We start from the raw sequence: 22797 nt of genomic DNA, 5'->3' as shown, positions 1-22797 counted from the left end.
AACAGCAGCTTCTCATCTAACACATCTGTTGTGTTTATTATTGGCTGATTTACCATCAAACTTCAATTAATAGCCTTTTATTTGCTTCAATCACTGAATGAAGTGCATGTGCGTGTGTACTGTATGTGTGTGTGTGTGTGTGTGTGTGTGTGTGTGCATGTGAGCATGTGCGTGCGTGTGTACTGTATGTGTGTGTGTGTGTGTGTGTGTGTGTGTGTGTGTGTGCATGTGAGCATGTGCGTGTGTACTGTGTGTGTGTGTGTGTGTGTGTGTGTGTGCATGTGAGCATGTGCGTGTGTACTGTGTGTGTGTGTGTGCGTGTGTGTGCATGTGAGCATGTGCGTGCGTGTGTACTGTATGTGTGTGTGTGCGTTTGAGCATGTGCGTGTGTACTGTATGTGTGTGTGTGTGTGTGTGTGTGTGTGTGTGCATGGGGGATTTTAGCCCGGCAGAGTGCAGTTCGAGATTTCGTGCAGTTTGGCATACCGCCACCTACTGGCAACACAAAAAGTAGTTTATCATCGACTTCAAACTGCTGGGAACCGCCCAGAACTCTCCAAACCGGTCTTTTTACCTTCTGGGCAGAGCGTGTTCTGCAGCCAGCTCTCCTGCACCTGTTTCAGCAGCTCCACCTCACTAAACACAGCCAGGCATTCACCAGGACAGCTCACACAGCAACGTATTCTTTGCTGTCAACATGAAACCAAAGGTCGCGCCTATTTCTTTAAATGACAGCACGTTGTGCCATGTTGTGATTATTTTCTACTCAATAGTGATGTTTGCTGCCTGCTACTGCTCATAGAGCTGCTGTGACTTGACTTGCTGACAATATCACACTTGATGGATTATACTTTAAAAACTAAATATTCCTGCAGTGGTAATAGTTTTGTTTAAGTTCATTATCCCATAAATGTTACTGTGAAAGCTGCAAGAGAGAGAGAGAGAGAGAGAGAGAGAGAGAGAGAGAGAGAGAGAGAGAGAGAGAGAGAGAGAGAGAGAGAGAGAGAGAGGAGAGAGAGAGGCGTGAGAGACTGAGGGAGAGAGAGCGGGAGAGATACTGAGGGAGAGAGAGGGGGAGAGAGACTGAGGGAGAGAGAGGGGGAGAGAGACTGAGGGAGAGAGAGCAGGAGAGACTGAGGGAGAGAGAGAGACTGAGGGAGAGAGAGAGGAGAGAGAGAGGTGGGAGAGACTGAGGGAGAGAGAGAGGGAGATGGAGAGGGAGAGAGAGGAGAGAGAGAGGCGTGAGAGACTGAGGGAGAGAGAGCGGGAGAGATACTGAGGGAGAGAGAGCGGGAGAGAGACTGAGGGAGAGAGAGGGGGAGAGAGACTGAGGGAGAGAGAGGGGGAGAGAGACTGAGGGAGAGAGAGCGGGAGAGAGACTGAGGGAGAGAGAGGGGGAGAGAGACTGAGGGAGAGAGAGAAGAGAGAGAGAGGTGGGAGAGACTGAGGGAGAGAGAGAGGGAGATGGAGAGGGAGAGAGAGGAGAGAGAGAGGCGTGAGAGACTGAGGGAGAGAGAGCGGGAGAGATACTGAGGGAGAGAGAGGGGGAGAGAGACTGAGGGAGAGAGAGTGGGAGAGATACTGAGGGAGAGAGAGGGGGAGAGAGACTGAGGGAGAGAGAGCGGGAGAGACTGAGGGAGAGAGAGAGACTGAGGGAGAGAGAGAGAGGGGGAGAGAGAGAGGGGGGGAGAGACTGAGGGAGAGAGAGCGGGAGAGACTGAGGGAGAGAGAGAGACTGAGGGAGAGAGAGGGAGAGAGAGAGAGAGGGAGAGAGAGAGGGAGACGAGAGCAACTGAGGGAGAGAGAGACTGAGGGAGAGAGAGACTGAGGGAGAGAGAGACTGAGGGAGAGAGACTGAAGGAGAGAGAGAGGGGGAGAGAGAGAGGGGGGGAGAGACTGAGGGAGAGAGACTGGCTGAAAAGAAGGCTTAAGCCGTCTTGGTGCAACCGGCGTAGCTGTTAGGTCGTAAAGTTACGACCAACTTAGCTTAAGACCAGTGTAAGACCAGTTGGTGCAACTGGCCCCTGTAGTGTATTAACAGTAGATGACTTGTGTTGGCTGATAGCCTACAGTAAGTAACCTCTTTCCCTGCATGCATGATATAGCCTATTAAGATGAACCCCACACGTGGACCATTTTGATATACTGAAATAGGCTAGAATTTAATTCTCACACATCCCTTAAAGAAACACACATTGTTTACATGTGTATGTTATAGCCTATGATGAAGGAAACCTCTAATTACAGTAAGCGTGCAGTTAGAATGTGGACATTAGATTAGGCACAACATATGTTTTAGCCTAAACAGAGTGATGATATAAATATATAGGCTACAATGTAATAAGCCCTGTTGTATTAACACATTGAATGCCAGCCATGTTTTCATTCCTGTAGGTAAGTTGTGCCAGGGGTGTTTTTGACGATTCTGGCTCATTTTAGAACAGCCGAGGATTCTTTTCTGTTAAGAATTCATGAACACCAATCATCTAAAAATAACTAATAGAATGTGTGCTTTCTCTGTCTAAAAGAGTTAGTTTGCAGAGTTAGTAGTTATGTAGATATTAGCCGTTGAGTACAGCATGGTTTCAGCGTCTGGAAATTTATTCAGAGATAAATGGCTTTTTGTGAAACAGTCACTTTAACCATTCATTTTTGGCATCAGTAAGACCGTCAGACATTCTAAACAATAGTTTTGAACAGTAATTTCCTCCATAACAACAGGAAACACCCCTCTCATTCAAACTCCTCCCTCCGTGTGTCTTCTCCTCCTTCCTCCTAACAGCGGGCGTGTCAGAAGCGCGTTGTGCTGCCTGCCTGTCTGTCTGCGTGCCTGCCTGCCTGCTTGCCTGCGTGCGGGGACGAGTCTGAAATGGATTACTGTAAAATCGGCAAGCCATTTCCTTGAATGGCTTGCTCCCGCGGTGTGTGTGTGTGTGTGTGTGTGTGTGTGTGTGTGTGTGTGTGTGTGTGTTCGCGCGTTGATCCGCGGCTCTGGGGGGGAGGGGATCTCTGTCCGTTCTGTGTGTGTGTCTCCGGGCTCCTGACTGTAAAATCGCCAAGCCATTTCCGCGGGAGGCGGCTGCTACGGGTCCCGTGGCTGTGGCTTCTCTCTGTATCTGTCGCCACTTAGTGGTCGGTAAAATAGATTACACACATGCTCTTGCTCCAAATAGTTATCTCGAAGATGTAAAAGGGGTTGATTGATGTCCCACCGTCAAAAAAAAAAAATGTTTATGTAAGACGAGTTAGCTCGTCCTTGGCACTTAAGCGCTGGATTATGTAAGACGAGTTAGGTCGTCTCTGGCACTTAATGTGTTAACCTACAAAGGATTAGTAGATGTATCTATAATGACCGCTGTGTTTTGGATATGTCTGATGCACACGGACAACCTGGCATTTACACAAATGAATTGGAGGGAATGAAAGAAGCAACATTGATTGGTTGTGTGGATGTTAACGGCCTCACCAAGCTCACCACGTCTTTGAATCATTTAATTAATTAATCCTCTTAGTTAATCCTGCATGAATCACTGTTGCTGCGCGAGCGCAAGTGACATTCTGCGCATCACGGAGAATAGCAGATGACTTGGGAACGCCCATTCATTTGCTCTGCGCCCCTCTGTCTGTGTGTGTGTGTGTGTGTGTGTGTTTGTTTGTTTGCGTGTGTGTGTGTGTGTGTTTGTGTGTGTGTGTGTGTGAGAGAGAGAGAGAGAGCGAGGATGTGACAGTTATAGAACACAGTGTTATTGGTATGCGATGGTGTTGATGTGATGTATGATGCGATGGTGTGGAGATCGCATCACATTACGCATGGAGATTACAGTATCCATTGCACAATTTCATTCAAATTAGTATATGACATTTGTTTTGGAATCTACGGATTTGCCTGTTCACGTTGGTTTCCAGACCAATACAACGATGCCTGGGCGCCGGGCCAAGTGAGCCTGACCGAGAGAGAGGGTTGGTCAACAGCTATGAGGGTCGAGGTAAACTGATATACCATTTATGTGTGCTATATGGTTAGCATGGAAGATGTATGTTTCACCCCTAGACAACAAACGATGCCAAAATTACTTAATGAAAATATATACATCCATTTGCGACCGTAACATTTGAGGCCTCGTCCGAATGGCGCATCGTCTCCAGAGTCTCCACCCTAGAAATTGAGCGTGTGAGCTACTCAGTGACATCATCACTGATTTGTGACCCATATTGTGACATCATAAATCCCAGAACATGTTGAGCCCATGGCACATTGTCTCCAGAGTCATTAAAATTGTCTAAGGCGGGCAGTGTTAGCAAATCGTGACATCATCAGCGATTTGTAACACAAACCGTGACATAATCAAATCCCACAACATGTTCCGCCCATGGCGCATCGTCTCTAGAGTCTCTTAGGATTGCTAGCATTATTAAAATGCCTCCATCATCTCCAGTCTCTCCTCCCTATAATCGAGAGTTAAATTAGATTGTAGTTTGCAGGCTGCCAGGTTGGGTTGGGGTCGCCATTGTCACATATTTTAACAGGGCGAGCTGGCTCTCTTAACGGTTTGGTTTGGTGCCGGCCTTTAAAAAGCCTGACCCACACAGACAACATAAACATTCTAAATTACCCCTATACTTCCTGTTGCAGTGTTTGCTAATACAATAGCTGGCAGGAAACAGGTTTCAAACTGTTCCTAGCAACACAGTTCTGTGAAAACTGTCTATATGTTGAGGTTTAGTCAAGTCACCTATTTAAGACTGAATGGATTGAAGAGGAAGGAAGTGGATTTCCTTGATTTCCTTTAAAAAGAGCGCAGGAGAGACAGAGGAGACGAATGGGAGATTCTACAATAAGCAAGTGAGTCAAGTGGAACGCAGTCAAACGCTGCTGTGAGGTCGTAATGGATTTTGATGAATGAAGCCAATGTGCTCAATCAAAGTGTGGAATGTAGCCTATTGGCTGCTTTTGGCCATGTTTTAATGTGAAGTGAATCAGCTATCAACTAACATGAATCGTGATACAATGGCTGATGATGCTGATCATCATCTTAAATAATGTTAACAACAATAAATTGCTGAAAGTCAAACTGCATAGATCACCTTTATTTTGTCACCATTCTCTCTCTCTTGGAATCAATGGAGAAATGTCTCTCTGCTGCTTCTGACTTTTGTTCATCAAAAATGAAAAGAAAAATACCGCTTGAATTTCAGGACGTTTTTCTCTCTGTGGTGATCTGACCTGGGACTGACGTTTGAATGCAAGTTAAATAAATAAATAAATAAATAAATACTGAGGCGGGCATTTATTTTTCAAAACGTGTAGCGACATCCGGCCAGTAAAAGGGATCGTCTATATGGGACTTGGCTTTTAATTGAAGTTTTATGGTATTAACAGACTGACTGTTCATTTCTTCAATTTCATCATGACACATCTTGTTTCAGCCATCTTGTTTCAGAATAGGATTTGAATGAATAGATGTCACACATGAGCTTTCTATTTCAATAGAAACTGAATCAAACTAAATACACACTTACACTTCCTCAGGCCTGGTTTCAACCACCGCTCTGCATCATGGTCCACACTGTGGGGGAGGGGGGTAAATAAAGTCAGACAGCATCATCTCTTTGATCATGAACAAATACCCTTCATAAACTTCCATAACAGTGATTTTCCAGACGCTGTGATTCATATCCTCCATTCAACATCAAACAATATTCCTCAGCTTCAACTTTATGAATCAGAGTCAATGGGCCTGTTCGGATAGCTCTACTCAGCGTACTTTTGATACTCAAATTGAAGAGGTAGTGTGTTCACACTGTACAGTATATGAATTTTGTGTAGGCGAGATATTCACAAGAATTTCTGAGTACAGACCGGGGGCTTACTCAATATACTCATCTCCCCCATAATGCATTGTGACTGTTCAGGTGGAGACTGAAGTCATTGTCCAACACGGTATATTTTTTACATTTTTCACACACTATTTCATCATTAAATTCACTTCTGTCACTATTTGAGGTGGATAACCAGGTGTCTAAATTAATTTGACACCACCAGCATTATGAAAATCTGGGGGGGGGGGGGGGGGCACCTTCAGTGTCGCAATTTTGTTAGGGCACAAGACCACATGCCAGGACACAAAGGCCATTGTTTTATTGACATCGTGAAGAGTGATTTTTCTGAAATGTGTGTTAAAATGAGCCAATGACACATCCTTTGCATAAGGAAGTTACATTAGCAGGCTGGTAGCAGGGCACTGCCAAGGTGGCCTTAGGGATCTCAGGGCATCATGGCCAGTGGGAGGGGCGTAATTCCCACCATGCTTGGCTCCGTTAGATAACTGCAACTGTAAATGTGTAACGTTAACAGTGATGAATAACTGCTGTCCATTAGGGACTGTGGACTGGACTGATCTGATGACACCGACCGAGCGGCGAGCACCATGGAGGCTAACGTTATGGAGACCCAACAGGCACAATGCTGTCATATATTACGTTTAAAGTGTTGTAACGTTAATCTGCATGTGGCTCATTAGGTGTTACTCGTATGCTCTTCTGAGACGTCTAAAGTTAGGTACATATAGCTGATGAGTTTAGTCATTAACCCGGGATCATTGCAATAACATATCAGCCAAAATGCTGCTACACAATACAATGATTTACTATTTAACATTAATGGCTGGTGAATTTGAACGTAATCTGTCAGTGCAATTGTAGATTTTCACGCTTGACCAGAGGATATTGTTATTATTTGCTTGCTTTTGTCAGAATAAACAGAGATTGCCTCCAAAGAGATCCAATTGTGTTATTGTTGTTGTATAATGTGCTAAATCATGTGACGTTACATCTGAATCATGTATCACATAAGCCGTTTTCACACGTGCGTACCGGAAAATTACCTGTAAGTCAATATCGGACATTTCCCGGAATTTCCCTTCACGCCTGAGCGCTCGCATGTGGGAATATAGCAGCGAAATTGCCTGTATGTTGGGGGGCGGGGCGGCACTGCAGAGTGGGTGGGGAGTGACGTGTGCACTTGGATGGGGAATCCTCCTTATTTTGGGGGTCGGCAAAACTCCGATGGTGAAATAAGTTTCCTTGTCACACAATAAATCACACTCGTTTGACTTAAGAGGGCATGTATGTTGTATCATTCACATTCGCTAACCAGTCTTTGAACTGAAATATTTGAAGAAGTTGGGATCCGTGTCTGAGAGAAATAGCCTGGCTGGTTCGATGTGTATCCGTTCACCTGCGTCGCGTTGAAGCACTTTTTACAGACTGGCTTCGTTTGATGTGTCCGGGCTTGCCTTCGCTGTCGGCAACGTAAGCAAAATACTTCCACATTTCGCTTCGTGCATTTGCTTTCTCAACAAGCGTTGGGCGGCTTGCAAGACTCTCAGAGCTGTCTGTGTCCCTGTCGGGCTGCTGACTGAAGGAGGAGGACTGAAGGACTGGCCAGAGAGCGAGCAGGCAGCAGAGAGGGGAGAGGGGGAAATCGGCACGCCCACACATGAAGCTGACATACCACTCTTATTATCACAAGATAATTTCGCCAGTTTGCTTTAATGTGCGCGAATGATTAGATTATGCCCGCTGGAACATTAAGCAACGTGTGTACACCTCGCCCATGAGAAGGACCGGTGTCGCGGCAAATGACTTGACACGTTTCACACTTGTGTCCCTTATCGCGCATACCGCTCTTCTGACTGGCTCGAAACTGGTGAAATGTCCGCGATGACGGGGTCGCGCTTATACCGGAAAACAACTTTCACACATGATGGCATTAGACCGCTTTCCGGTCATTAACGGTAAAAAGCGCATGTGGGAAAACGGCTATGCAGACGTGGAGCTCATTCTCTGTTGTCTGGTCAGAGGCACGGTTTGATTAAATGATAAGATGTTCATGTTGAGTGAACGCTAAACAGCTGACTCTGACCAGCCCTTGACCAGAAGATGTTAAAGGTAGGGATGCACCGATACTATGTCCGGCAGCTCTCCCTGTGGAAACAAGTTGTCGGCTGCTGACATTGTGTTCAGCTTGACAGCTTGATTTTAATTTCTATTCATTTTTCTAATTTCTATTTTGCTCCACTCAGCTCAGCCCTGCCTGGTGCAGCTAGTCCAGCTGGACGCCACTGGCGCCGGAACAAGGGGGACATGGGGACATTTTGTCCCCCTTAAAATTTGGTCCCCCTAAAAAAATTTTTTTTTTTTTTTTTTTTTTTTTTTAAATCTGAGGGGGCAACTGCCCCTGACGCTTAGAGCCCACTTTACACTGTTTACACAGCCTGTGATGCTTGTTAAAGCCGTGATCGTTGTGGGATTATTACACCTGAGACAGACAGACCCAGGGATCAAGTTACAGAGAGCCCACTTTACACTGTTTACACAGCCTGTGACACTTGTTAAAGCCGTGATCATTGTGGGATTATTACACCTGAGAGACAGACAGACCTGGACTCTGTACTGCACTCACTGTCATTGGCTGCTGCTATAATCGTATACGGTTATTGTTATTTTATTTTTGTGTTGAGATGACAAGTTTTGCACTGTGTTTCGAAGTGATAATAATAATAATAATAATAATAAGTTCAGTGTTTCTGCCTGTGTTGCTGTCTGTTGTAGTCACCAAGTGAGTGAGAAAAGGAAAAATACTGAATAATTACATCACTACAGTATAATCCTAATGTTAATTTAAAATGAGATATTCATTTAAATATGGCTAAAAATCATCCAAACGTCCATAAAAACGTCAATTTTTTGTAAGGGCGCCGAAAAAACGGCGCCCTTTGGGCGCCGGGAAGAAAAGTAAAAATAAATAAATAAATAAATAAATAAATTAAAAAAAATTGTGTCCCCCTTATTGCAAACTCGTTCCGGCGCCACTGCTGGACCCACTCAGCTCAACCCTGCCTGGTGCCAGTTAGTCCAGCTGGACCCACTCAGCTCAACCCTGCCTGGTGCAGCTAGTCCAGCTGGACCCACTCAGCTCAACCCTGCCTGGTGCAGCTAGTCGACTCGCCGACATGACTTACACCTCCAGGCAGGGGTTGCTTGTTTATCCACGTTTACCAGTGTGTTGGGAAATGTATACATTTTACAATTTACCCTAATTTAGACACATCTACCATTCTCAGCCTGTTTAAAATTATAAAAAACCTACAAATGCTGCAAAAAATGTGTGTGACTCTGAGTCTTCTAGCAGATGTTCCCTCTCCATACCTGACTCTCCACTGTCCAGCAGACAGCAGCTTCTCTCCTGAGGCTCCTGGATGATTGTAGCTCAGGTCCAGCTCTCTTAGATGGGAGGGGTTGGAGCTGAGAGCTAAGGCCAGAGAAGCACAGCCAACCTCTGTGAGCAGACAGCCTGACAGCCTGCACTCACACACGCACGTACGTACGTACACACACACACACACACACACACACACACACACACACACACACACACACACACACACACACACACAGGTTAGGTTAAGTTTATTTGATATGGACATCACAGAGCATTGGAGATGTAACATACATGTATGCACAGTAACCACACGGTGTTAAGTGTATATAGAAGGCTAATTTTCAACACCTGTCCACAGGCGACTCCTACACCAAAACACAACCCAAGAGGACATACCCGAAAAGAAACATAATCAAATATAAAACCACATGAGAAAAGCTATACGTACAAATATATTGACTTGAAAGTCACTATACAGAAAGTCACTAAAATACACCCCAGAGGACATACCCAAAAATAAACAATCAAATATAAAACCACATGAGCAAAGCTATACATACAAATATTCAAGGATGTACATACAATACAGTCCACACAATGTACACACAATGTACACACAATACAGACATAATACACAGAGTACCACCAGAGGTCTACAAGGGTATTAAGTGTGAGAACACAGTTTCTCTTTTAACCATGACTTAATACCCGTTAAAAACATTAAAATCGTGTTGTGTTTTCAGCTCAGACTTGACTGTTGCATAGTTTTGCTCCTTTAACAGAGAAAAGTGATTGTCTTGCTGGTGTTAAATCATTCCCTGCCACAGTTTCAAATAGTAGAGCGGATAAGCTCCCAAAAATACAGGAATTGTGCACTTTTTGACAGAAGCACGCAATTTCTCACATAGTGAGTAAATACCATAAGGTTTATTGTCAGATGTGGAAGGAAGTCAGATTTGACCTCAAATACAAGATGGCCGTCATTCCTCCCTAGTCTAATGTTCAAGTGTGCTCATTGATAAAACTTTCACAAATCTGAAAGTATTTATTGGTGAGAGTGTAGGGTGCCCTTGGTAATCTAGTCCATATTTGAAAGGCCTAATTGTAATGGTCTTTGAACTGGACCTGGTTTTATGTGGTCTAGATGGGCAAAAACAATGAAATCTTCCATTTTCCATTTTCACAGAAAAGATAAAACTTTCCCAAATCTCAAAGTGTTTCTTGGTGAGGGTGTCGAGTCCCCTTGGTAATCTAGCCCAGATTTGAAAGGTCTACGTGTAATGGTCTTTGAACTGGACCTGGTTTTATATGGTCTAGATGGGGAAAAACTATGGAATCTCAGTGAAACCACCTATTATTTTGCTTTTCACAAATGGGATAAAAGTTTCACAAATCAGATAGTGAGTGAATACCATAAGGTTTATTTTCAGATGTGGGGGAAAGTCAGATTTGACCTCAAATCCAAGATGGCCACCATTTCCTCGGATCTAATGTACAAATTTGCTTATTATAACAATAATTTTGCACTTTTTCAAGTGCACAAGTGCTAGTAACATAATTACTTAAACCCATTCAACCTCTTAATAAACAGTATAGATGATTAGTTTCTCTAACAAAGTCCAGTTCTTTGCATGGCAGCCAGCTGGCAACTGAAAGGCCTTCAGCTGAGAGCACCAACTGAAGCTCACTGCAACTGTAAATATTAGAGTATGAACCACAAAAAGAAATGTAATGTAACTGCTGACCAGTTGCTGCTGTATTGTCTTCCAGGAGGATCTGTTGGTGAACGTGTTCAATGTGACTTTTAAGTCGAGTATTCTGTCAGTAAAGATGTTTTAAATTAAATTTGATAGATCTTCTATTCAACTTTGATTCAGGAGGAAAATTAAACTTAGAGAAATAGTGATTTTGCATAGTTATGAAAGTCAACACTGCCTGATATGAACATTTGTATTGTAACATTTTCAGCTTCATCACTCAACACTAATAGTTTATCATTTATTGTTTCTTTTGAATCTAACCCTCTAAAAACAGATCATAGCTCTCAGTGGAAACTCTTTGATTAAAACCAGCTACATGTTGGATGTTCTCATTAATAAACTGCTTTGAAATCACTTATAATACAAAAAAATCTGTCTCCAATATTTGCGTTTTCATTTCAGTTCTGCACTCAATTTAACATATTGTGACAAGTCCTTTGCTTCAGGTTTCACCAACAGAGGCAGTGTGGAGAGAAATAATGAAATATTCTCTCAGCAGAGAGAGAGTAGAGCTGAAAGATGGTTTCTCAGCTGGTTTCAAAAATCACTTCAGCAGGAAAATGAGGGTTCACATATTTTCTTTGACATTCATGTGCAGAGCAGATTTTTTTTCTGACCGCCCCCCCCCCCCCCCCCCCCCCTTCCCCCCATTTTTCTCCCCAATTGTACTTGGCCAATTCCCCCTGCTGCTCTAGTGGCTGCCCCGGTCACTGCTCCACCCTCTTCCAATCTGGGGAGAGCCAAGACTAGCACCATGCTTCCTCTGACACACATGCACATTTGCCAGCCACTTCTTTTCACCTGACAAGGGAGTTTCACCGGCAGGACGTAGCATGTGGGAGGATCACGTTATTCCCACCTGTTTCCTTCCCCTCGAACAGGCCGACCAGAGGAGGCGCGAGTGCAGCGACCAGGATACATACCCCCAATCCAGCTTCCCACCCTCAGGCACAGCCAATCGTGCCTGTATGGACGCCCGACCAAGCCGGAGGTAACACGTGGATGCAACCCTCGTGTTGGCAGGGAATCTACCGCTACACTACCCGGACGCCCATGTAGAACATAATTTAAAGGGTCTGTTGAACAGTATCAGTGATCCTGACCTGAGAGTCTCCAGTTTACAGTGTGAACTCCCCAGTCCAGCTGAGAGCAGCATCAGTCCGGTATCCTGGAAATCATTGTTGCTCAGATCCAGCTCTCTCAGACTAGAGGCATGGGAGCTGAGAGCTGAGGCCAGAGCTTCACAGCTTCTCTCTGACAGCTGACAGACACTCAGCCTGAAGGACAAGAAGACATGTTATTCTCTTATATTGGTCATTATTGTATTATTTGTACTGACAAGACTTTATTGATGAGGCTAACTGACCATTATATCGTCGCTGTTGTGCCAGGACCTCGAATGTCCCTTTTTTCACTTTTTTACTTTTTGTCATAAATCAGTGCCATTGGTCACCCTTCACATCTCTGTGTGGTTTTTACCAAATGCAACCAATGGAAAAGCATTAAAACGAGCTTGTGAGTAAATCTCGTAACGCCATTCGCCCTCAATCTGTCAGTCAAACCTCGAAATTCGTCCCCTACCTCCGTCTGTACCCCCCCACGCAGGACAATGAACCCGGAAAAGTCACACGGCAGACGTGCTGTGTATTTCTCATATCGTTTTGACTAATCCTGGCTTCCTCTGACGTTAATAGATCAATACAATGTTTTCCAGTTCCTTCAGAGGCAGAGTAGTGCCGGGTCTTGCTGCAAGAAAGGCAAGGATGCTAAAAAGCAAGGATGAGACAACAACAATTGTTGTCCATCATAATGGAACTGAAAGTGCTTTATTGGCTACACAGGCACACTTGACATATGCAATGTCTCCTCCTGTTTATTCCAAACTGCAGCAGAAATCTCCTGGCGAGTAGCTTGTAGCTTTTGGGGGAAGCTACAAGCTACTTGGGTCTATAAATAGCTTAGCTACTGAAAAAGCTACTTGGTTCAAAAGTAGTGAAGCTACCACCAAGCTACTGAGAAATGTAGTTAAGCTATGTAGCTTCGCTACTTGTAGCAAGCTACTGCCCAACACTGGTTAACGCTACGTTATGTCAGACTGTTCTCACCCCATGCCCAAGCCCCCGCCTCGGCCATGAGAGGCTCAGAGCTCAGTGAAATTCAGGACCAAAACTAGCCTGCTTTAAATGTGTTCAGCAGCATTTTAATGAATGCATTTTCTATCTAACTGGGAACCAGACAACATTATGTTAAAACTGGGGAGATGAAGAGGTCACCTTCCTACTGGTTAAAATCCAGCTGCTCTATTCTGAAGCAGCTGGAGAGGAACAGAGAGCGGTGCAGTAACAATGACAAGATATCAGAGTATGGATGATCTTCTCTCAGTCACTGAGCTTCACTGCTGTGTATATGAAGCTGGATCAATAAAAGCCAAATCCTTATGTAAAACCTGCAGGGCGACCTTTGCAGATTCAGGAATCCTGTTTTGAGAGACGAGAAATGTGTTGAATCAACTGAGAAAAACTGCAAAGTGCAAAGTGATTTTACCTGAGAGTTTCCAGTCTGCAGTCTGGACTTTCCAGTACAGCAGAGAACAGATTCAGACCTGAGTCATGCAAGTCATTGCAACTCAAGTCCAGCTCTCTCAGAAAGGACGGTTTGGACTTCAGAGCTAAGGCCAGGACTTCCCAGTCAGTCTCTGATAAGCTGCAGCCACTCAATCTGAAGAAAGAATAAAGCAAAAACATTACATGAAATATTGCTGAGGGCTTTCTGGCTTACTAGACTGTACTCTTTCCATCTGAAACCAGACAGCCTGTCACATCTCTGTCTCAGGATTTCTCCATTTCCCCTCAACACATTCTATAACCAACCAGATGAATACATCTGCAGTTTGTGTCTTGACGTTTGTGACCTTAGGTCCAGAATGCACTTCTTATTGGGACAATATTTTCATATGGCAATTTTCTCTGGAAATAATTGTAATAAAAAGTTAATTTGAGTTGGGTGGGAAACTTACCCCTAACTGCACCGTAACTTAATGGGAACTTGACCTTATACCTGAACTCTCCAGTTGTCTCTACTGGAGCAACAGATGAGAGTGAATCACAGAATTTGGGGTTTTATCAATTCCAGGAAGCTATGAGGGATCAACCGAGCAGCATTTTGGTAAACAAACCGTGTCACTGGGTGGCAGCAGCAATGGAACCCTATGGAGCGTGAGCTTTGACACTTTTGAGTGTCTGACTCTAGTCGGCTGACTCTGTTTACATTTTAAAAACTGCGACAGTTTACACAACTTTACGATATGCATATATTATACATCAAATTCTTGAGCTAATTCTGCTCTCACTCAGAATGTCAAAATATAAGTGATGGTGATGTATAGTTTTTGAGATATTAACGTTTGTTGGCTCAACTCATACGAATAACTGCCGCGGGGTTCCACATTTCTGGGTAGCAAGTGACGTCACGCTGATTCATCTTATACAAGCCAAGGTTCTACCAGAGTTCACATCACACCCCTTTAAGTCTGGAAACACCTACTGTACATTGAGCAACACCTCTGGTGTCCCAAGTGCATTTGACATCAGAATATGTATTTGAATTAGAGTTATGATAGAACAATTCATTTTACCACAAAGGAATTTACTCAGGAAGATAAAATGTTGCACTGTCTGATAGGGATGGTACCAAGCACCGATATAATTTGGTACCGGTTCCTGATTGGTCGGTACCAGGAATTAATAAGGTCCTGGATGTTCGGTGCTGCTATAGTTTTTTATTTATTTTATTATTCCCTAACAATGAGGAAGTGGCACCAGGCTTTTGATGTTGCGTGTTTACACTCCTGTTCTGTGACTACACTTGCGGCAGGTTTAAAAGATCAGTAGTATATTTGGAAGAAAACTAGTTTTATGATGGGAGGCATCGCGTTGCTGATTCACACAACAATGTAAATACAATAATCTGATAAAGCGAGCGACTGCCCTGTGATGATTCTGAGACAGAGAGAAATATCTGCCTCGCGTTGCACAAACCTCACAGTGCTTTCCTGAACCTGACCTATTTTCTGACAGTCACAGAATATTGTTTAGAAAAAGAAGGTTGCGCTTCAACAATGGGTTTCTCAGTGGAGTGCCAAACCCAAAATCCAAAATATGTTCAAAAAAGGCTGAAAGGGTAGCACATCTCCGTTTTCAAAGTCAAGGAGGACAAAATACTCACATTTCACTTGATTTATTGGCTCACATTGCACAAAAACAAAACGCTTACGCGTTTCGGCAAAGAGCCTTCTTCAGAGCGTTTCAATAGTACACATTCAGTCTGTTAATATAACAAGGGCAGAGATTACACACAGCTGGAGGTTGGACCCAATTATTTAGGAGCCAATCACCATGGATCTAGGTATAGGGAGGACAAATCACAGCATGAAGCATCACAGAAGCATTACAGAACATCATTATAGTCTGAATGAAGAAAGAAACTAAACACACAAACTAAACTGTTTTAACCCAAAAAGCATTTTAAGCTGTAGTCATCATTGATCATATAAACGGTACATTGATGACATCTTGATATTTTGGGAGGGGACGCAGGAGGAGTTGATTGACTTTGTGAGATATCTTAACAATAGCTCGAGTTTCCTGAAATTCACTTGTGAACAAAGCACTGAAAAAATCAACTATTTGGACTTAACCATATTCAAGGATGAAACTGGAGCCATTCACACTTCTATCTATCGAAAAGACATGGAACGCAACTCAATACTGCATATTTCTACGCCATGATACTAGCGTGGCTACTGTTTCACCTAGCCTGCAATCTTGGACACGCTCTTCTGTCTCCTGATCGCCCATCACGGCTGTCTTCTGATCGTCCACCACGGCTCCAGTACAGCAGAGAGCTGCTTCTTCGCTGGAACATACATGATCCTCCTGCAGATCTCAATCCGGTTAACTTCGATGGATTCCAGATGTCCGGTTCCCGTGACCTCTCCGGGGGACGAGATCGAAGGACTAGGACTAGAAAACGAGGAAGAAGAGGCGGCGTTCGACTGAGGCTGAAAACTCAACCTCTCTCCCGCATCGCGTTACCTTCAATTATCCTCTCCAACGTCCAGTCTCTGCGCAACAAGGCTGATGAACTCCAAGCTCAAGCTCGTTACAGTCACGATTTTAGAGATGCCTGCATCCTAGCCTTTACCGAGACTTGGTTGTCTGACAGGGATACAGACAAGGACCTAGAGACGGTGGGTTTTGGGGTGCCTATGCGGCTGGATAGGGACGCCGTTGCAACAGGCAAGTCATCTGGGGGGGGGGGGGGGGGGGGGGTGTCTCTACATTAATGAACGTTGGTGCAAAAATGTTATTGTCCGCGAAAAGCTATGTACCGCTGATATAGAATTGCTCTCTGTCTCTTTACGTCCTCCATATCTGCCTCGGGAATTTCCACAGATATTCGTAACTGTTGTTTACATTCACCCAAGGGCTAATGAAAAAAATGCATGTGAAACCATACATCAAGTCATACAGAGGCTACAATCTATATCCCCGGATGCCCCCAATATTATCCTTGGTGACATGAATCACTGCACCCTGAAAAATACACTGAGAGATTTCCATCAATATGTCACATGCCCGACTAGAAAGGACAAAATTCTAGATCTATGTTATAGCAATGTGAAAAATGCATACAAATCTATCCCCCTTCCACCCCTGGGCTCGTCCGACCATAGCTGCATTCAGCTCATACCGGTCTATCGCACTGTACTAAAGCGAGGTGCAGTACAGAGCTTTCGTGTGAGAGACTGAAATGAAGACGCCTGTCTCACTCTGCAGGGCTGTCTGGATGCGACTGACTGGGACATGTTTAAAGATTCCTCTGACGACATCAACGAGCTGACTGATGTTGTGAGCAGTTGGGTTACATATTGTGAAAATTGTATTATTCCTGACAAATTAGTGAAAGCCTATCCCAATGGTAAGCTGTGGGTCTCAAAGTCTCTTAAAAAGCTTCTGTACATGAAGAAAAAAATCTTTAGAGAAGGGAATAGGCTAGATCTATATAATCTACAGAAAGAAATTAAACGTGAAATCAGGTCCTGTAAGCTGAAATACAAAGATAAAATTGAGTCTCAGCTCAGAATGAATAATCTAGGCTCTGCCCTGGACAGCTTGAAAACGATCACGGGGACCAAAGAATCTGGTAGAAAAAAAGTTCAGCTCAAGGAATACAATTCAGACGCCGAGCTGGCTCAATGCCTTAATGATTTTTATGTTCGATTTGATGTTCATGATTTTAACAACAAGCACTCCGAGATCAGAAACAATCTCCAGCTGGCTCCACCGTTGAATCCTTTTTTCGATGAACACGATGTAATCTGTGGCTTTAAAAAGTGCAAGCCCAGGAAAAGTCCTGGCCCCGATGGACTTAGCGGTCGCCTGCTAAAAACATGTGCTGACCAGCTTGGTCCCATTTTTAGTTTCATTTTTAATTTGTCTCTCTCTCAGCAGAAGGTGCCATCCCTATGGAAACAGTCCATAGTGGTGCCCGTTGCTAAAATAAACAGTCCCAAAAGCTTGAACGACTTCCGGTCTGTTGCTTTAACCTCTCTGGTTATGAAGCAATTTGAAAAGCTAGTTAAAGCAGAGCTCCTAGCAAAAACTGAGCACCTGCTTGACCCCTTTCAGTTTGCGTATAGAGCACAGAGAGGTGTACAAGACGCCACAGCTACCCTACTCAACCTTGTCTGTAAGCACTTAGAAGGCAGTGGGAACCACGCCAGGCTGCTTTTTGTAGATTTTTCTTCAGCGTTCAATACGAATCAGCCTCACATTTTGGTTGAGAAACTTGTACGCCTTTTTTGCTTAGACGCAGGTCTTGTTGGATGGATCTTGGACTTCCTTACAAATAGATCACAACAAGTAAGAGTAAACGGAACTCTGTCCAGCTTCTTAACACATTCAGTGCCAAGGACGTCTGTGCACGTCCTAAAAAAAAGTAACGTTCAGTGCCAAGGACGTCTGTGGACGTCCTAAAATCATAATTCATATTATTCCATAATTCTGCTGTTTAAGGTCGTACCCAGCCAGTGAGCATGAATCCCTTCAAGGGATCACACGGCGCCACCTTAAACATCGTCACAGGAGCTGCTCCACCCACCTCAGATCCTTTACTTTGTACAGGAGACAGCGGAGAAAGCCGTGGAAACCGATGCATGCTTTCTGCTAGAGCCGTATATATTGCTCCGTCTACAGCGAGAGTGGGCTCGGCTGCATCCGCGCTCACAACTGAGCTCTTATGCTTCTATCTATCTCCACACGATCCGAAGCCGAACGGGCCAAGCCTTTTCGTTCAGTCGCGTTTGCCAGCGCGCATCATTTCCTTGATGCCCATCAAGGAAATGATGCGCGCAGCAAAGCTGGGATCTGTCCGGGGCAAAAACGAGTCGAGAAAGCAAACTCTGTGCGTGTGGGAGGAGCCCGCAGCTCAGAGGTGGAGAGGGGGGGGGGGGGGGGGAGAGGGGTGTGTGGCTGCACAGAAACCACACCACACGCCACCACATCAGAAAACACCAGCCAGAGTCAGTGAATGTGCTCGAAATTAGAGTGCAAAAGGTATTCATAAAAGGGGCTATATCTTGGAAAGAAAAAAAAAACGACAGAAAACCCTTGAAAGTGCACTTTTTTGAGAGGCTGTAATTTCATAATGGAACTGTCTAGAAACAAAATTTCTTCTTTGGAAGAAGCAGGAGTGTTCAATCTTTCATTAAAGTCCAGCCCCGTTAATATAGCCATAATAGAAAAAATTCTATAGCTGTTTTCAACTGAATGGAAGTGAATCTGGCACAGGCTCCAGACAATTTTACTGAAGCGCTGTGGCACTGAATGTGTTAACATCCTCGACCGGCTCACCACAGGGGTGTGTTTTGTCTGTCTTCTTGTATATTCTGTATACAAATGACTGTTTTAGCCGTCATGCCGACAGATTCATCATCAAGTACGCTGATGATTCCATCATTGTCAGCATGCTTGATGAGGATGAGGTCGGCCATGGCCAGGTTCTTAATGATTTTCTGTCATGGTGTGAAGAAGCCTTCCTCCAACTTAATGTCTCAAAGACTAAAGAGATCTGTGTTGATTTTAGACGATCCTCCCCAGTTCCCCAGAACAGTGTTGTCCATGGGCAACCAGTATACTTGGTGACCAATTATAAATATCTTGGCACTATTTTTGACAGCAAGTTGAAGTTCGATCTAAACTGTGAAATGCTGTGCAAAAAAGGTCAACAACGTCTCTTTTGCCTAAGGAAGCTTGCCAGATTCCAGGTTGACAGGACTCTGATGAAACTGTTTTATTGTGCCTATATCGAGTCTGTAATCTCATTTTCTATTATCTGTTGGTATGGAAACCTTGGTATTCAAGGGAGGAACTCTCTCGGGAGGATTGTGAGAGCGGCATCTAAAATAGCCGGAGTAAATTTTAGTAGCCTGGACCACATTTTTAACAAACAGGTGCTTAAAAAGGCCATGTCCATTCACATGGACGATACTCATCCTCTCTGCCCAGAGTATGTGCTGCTCCCTTCGGGCCTTCGGCTAAAGGTTCCGAGGGCAACGAAAAACAGATACAAACTGTCTTTCGTTCCTGTTTCCATCACAGCTTTAAATGCTGCTGAGAGGAGGAGATAGTGCACTCTCTCTCTCTCTCTCTGTCTCGCTCCCTTTTCTCTGTCTCTCTCATGCAGCTTAAACGCTGCTGGGCGGAGGAGATGATGCACTCTCTCTCTCTGTCTCTCTTCTTAGGTAGGTAAGGTTGCTGCTACTAATATTCTTTATATATTTTATATTCGAGATATATCTTTATTTATTTTTTACCTACCTATTTATGCGAGCTCAAATAGTCCTGGACTCTTATTACTTTTAAGTTCATGTACGTGTCTTTTACTACTTTTAACACATTGAATGCCAGCCATGTTTTCATTCCTGTAGGTAAGTTGTGCCAGGGGTGTTTTTGACGATTCTGGCTCATTTTAGAAACAGACGAGGATTCTTTTCTGTTAAGAATTCATGAACACCAATCATCTAAAAATAACTAATAGAATGTGTGCTTTCTCTGTCTAAAAGAGTTAGTTTGCAGAGTTAGTAGTTATGTAGATATTAGCCGTTGAGTACAGCATGGTTTCAGCGTCTGGAAATTTATTCAGAGATAAATGGCTTTTTGTGAAACAGTCACTTTAACCATTCATTTTTGGCATCAGTAAGACCGTCAGACATTCTAAACAATAGTTTTGAACAGTAATTTCCTCCATAACAACAGGAAACACCCCTCTCATTCAAACTCCTCCCTCCGTGTGTCTTGTGTCCTCCTGGCTGTACAGCGGGCGTGTCAGAAGCGCTTTTGCTGCTGCCTGCCTGTGTGCCTGCCTGCCTGCTTGCCTGCGTGCAGACGCTCCTTGTGCGAGTCAAGATGGGCCGGGGAATGCGTGGGCGATGGGCAGATGTTGATTCTGGCCTTTCTGAGGTGTTTCAAAGTGTGTTTCACCTATGATCTATTTTGCAAATCGCTCTCCGCTCTCTGTGTGCTGCTGCCGGTGCGCGGCCGCTCTCAGGCAAGACAAGTCTTGAATGGATTACTGTGAAATCGCCACGGCATTTCCTTGAACGGCTTGGTCCCGCGGCAGTTTTTTCTTTGATTTCGGTCGTCTGGGGGAGCACTGTCAACACTTAGTGGGTCGGTAAAATAGATTATACACATTATCTTGCTCCAATAGTGATCTCGAAGATGTAAAAGTTGTTGATTGATGTACCACCGTCAAAAAAAAAAAAATGTTTATGTAAGACGAGTTAGCTCGTCCTTGGCACTTAAGCGCTGGATTATGTAAGACGAGTTAGGTCGTCTCTGGCACTTAATGTGTTAAGTACATTGTACGTGTCTTTACTACTTTTAAGTACATTGTACAGATCCTTTGAGGTGTGTTTTTACTTTACTTTTATCCTGTGTTTACTTGATCCATTTTCTGCTGGAAAACTGCTGCACATGCTCCATGTTTGTTTTAATTTGTTCATGTTTTGTTTTTTCATGTATTCGCTATGCTTTTTATATCTGCTTGCACACAAATTGCCCTTCTGGGACAAATAATAAACTTGAATCTTGAATCTTGAATCTACAAGCAATCACCCCAAACATCTAAAGGACAACATCCCAATGGGTCAGTTTTTGAGGCTCAAACGCAACTGTTCAGATCCAGAGGACTTTCAATCCAAACAAGCAAACATGGCCACTCGGTTTAAGGAAAGAGGTTATAGATGTAACTCCATTCAGGAAGCCACACAACGGGCCAATGCCACCTCTCGTTCTGATCTCCTGTCAAATACACAGAAAGAGAAGAATCCAAGTCTGGCTTGTTTCTCCACTGAATATAACCACTGTGCTTCACAAATAAAAGGGATCCTTATGAAACACTGGCATGTGCTTCAAGCAGAAAGATCTTTGAAGGACTTCTGTCAAGCTCCTCCCCTTTTTTCATTCAGGAGAGCACCTACAATAAAAAACCATGTCATGTACAAAAATATGGCTCAAAAAAAGACCACATGGCTGACAACAACCGTTATAGGCATGTATAGGTGTGGTACCTGTGCCTGCTGCAACAATACAACAAATGCCAAATCATTCAACCATCCTCACACTGGGAGGAAAATCCCCATCTGTGAATTTATCAACTGTAAATCAACGCATGTGATCTACATGTTGATCTGTCCCTGTGGTCTGGCATACGTAGGACAAACCAAACGGCCCCTCAAACAACGAATATCTGAGCACAAAACTGCGATCCGTACAGGCAATATGGATTATGCTATTGCAAAACATTATGCTGAAGCAAACCATGGTTCAGCCTCTTCACTAAAGTTCTATGGGATTGAAAAGGTCATGATGCCTACAAGAGGAGGCGATCTCCTGAGAAAACTGGCCCAGAGAGAAATGTTCTGGATAGACACACTCAATACTATGACACCAAACGGACTCAATGATGACTACAGCTTAAAATGCTTTTTGGGTTAAAACAGTTTAGTTTGTGTGTTTAGTTTCTTTCTTCATTCAGACTATAATGATGTTCTGTAATGCTGCTGTGATGCTTCATGCTGTGATTTGTCCTCCCTATACCTAGATCCATGGTGATTGGCTCCTAAATAATTGGGTCCAACCTCCAGCTGTGTGTAATCTCTGCCCTTGTTATATTAACAGACTGAATGTGTACTATTGAAACGCTCTGAAGAAGGCTCTTTGCCGAAACGCGTAAGCGTTTTGTTTTTGTGTGATGTGAGCCAATAAATCAAGTGAAATGTGAGTATTTTGTCCTCCTTGACTTTGAAAACTGAGATGTGCTACCCTTTCAGCCTTTTTAGTCACAGAATATTATGTGGACTTTGCCAACTCTGAATACAGAACAGCGACGTACAGTGAGACGGTGTTCACTTTACCTGTAACACGTTTAGCTTGCAGCAAATTAGTTAGATCCAGAGCATCCATCCAGATAAAATTGGTCCACAAACTCCACGTAACGTAACTGACTGCATCGTGCTGGTTTGTCCCATAATCCTTTGAAAACGGGTGTGATTTATCCAGACTTGATGAAGAAAATGTTTTGTAAATGAAAATATGCCCCAGTAAAGAGATGTATTGCAGGCAACTTTGTTAGTGTCGAGTTTCCAGTCAGTGACGTGCGCAATGAATTCTACGTGCAAGTATGATTCCCCCTTAACTCATTCAGGGCCAGTTTAGGACTGCCAATATTTAGCACAGGCCAAAGATTTTC

The 22797-nt window shown here is 43.9% G+C and overlaps 1 protein-coding gene across 1 annotated transcript in view; it reads right to left on the bottom strand.

The window, feature by feature from the left end:
* The window catches only part of LOC310791611 (protein NLRC3-like), a gene marked incomplete at both ends in the record, with an annotated part of 47256 nt that overhangs the window by 596 nt on the left and 23863 nt on the right, over positions 1-22797 (bottom strand). The window contains 4 exons of the mRNA XM_083653275.1: positions 575-636; positions 12087-12188; positions 13528-13701; positions 14041-14062. Of these exons, the coding sequence (XP_083509401.1) occupies positions 575-636; positions 12087-12188; positions 13528-13701; positions 14041-14062 (360 nt within the window). The remainder of the gene's footprint in view (positions 1-574; positions 637-12086; positions 12189-13527; positions 13702-14040; positions 14063-22797) is intronic.

This window comes from Poromitra crassiceps, assembly GCF_964638095.1.
Source record: "Poromitra crassiceps genome assembly, chromosome: 16".
Taxonomy (NCBI): Eukaryota; Metazoa; Chordata; class Actinopteri; order Beryciformes; family Melamphaidae; genus Poromitra; species Poromitra crassiceps.
The sequence above is the reverse complement of the archived record's forward strand: the minus strand, read 5'-3'. Positions and strand labels throughout refer to the sequence as shown.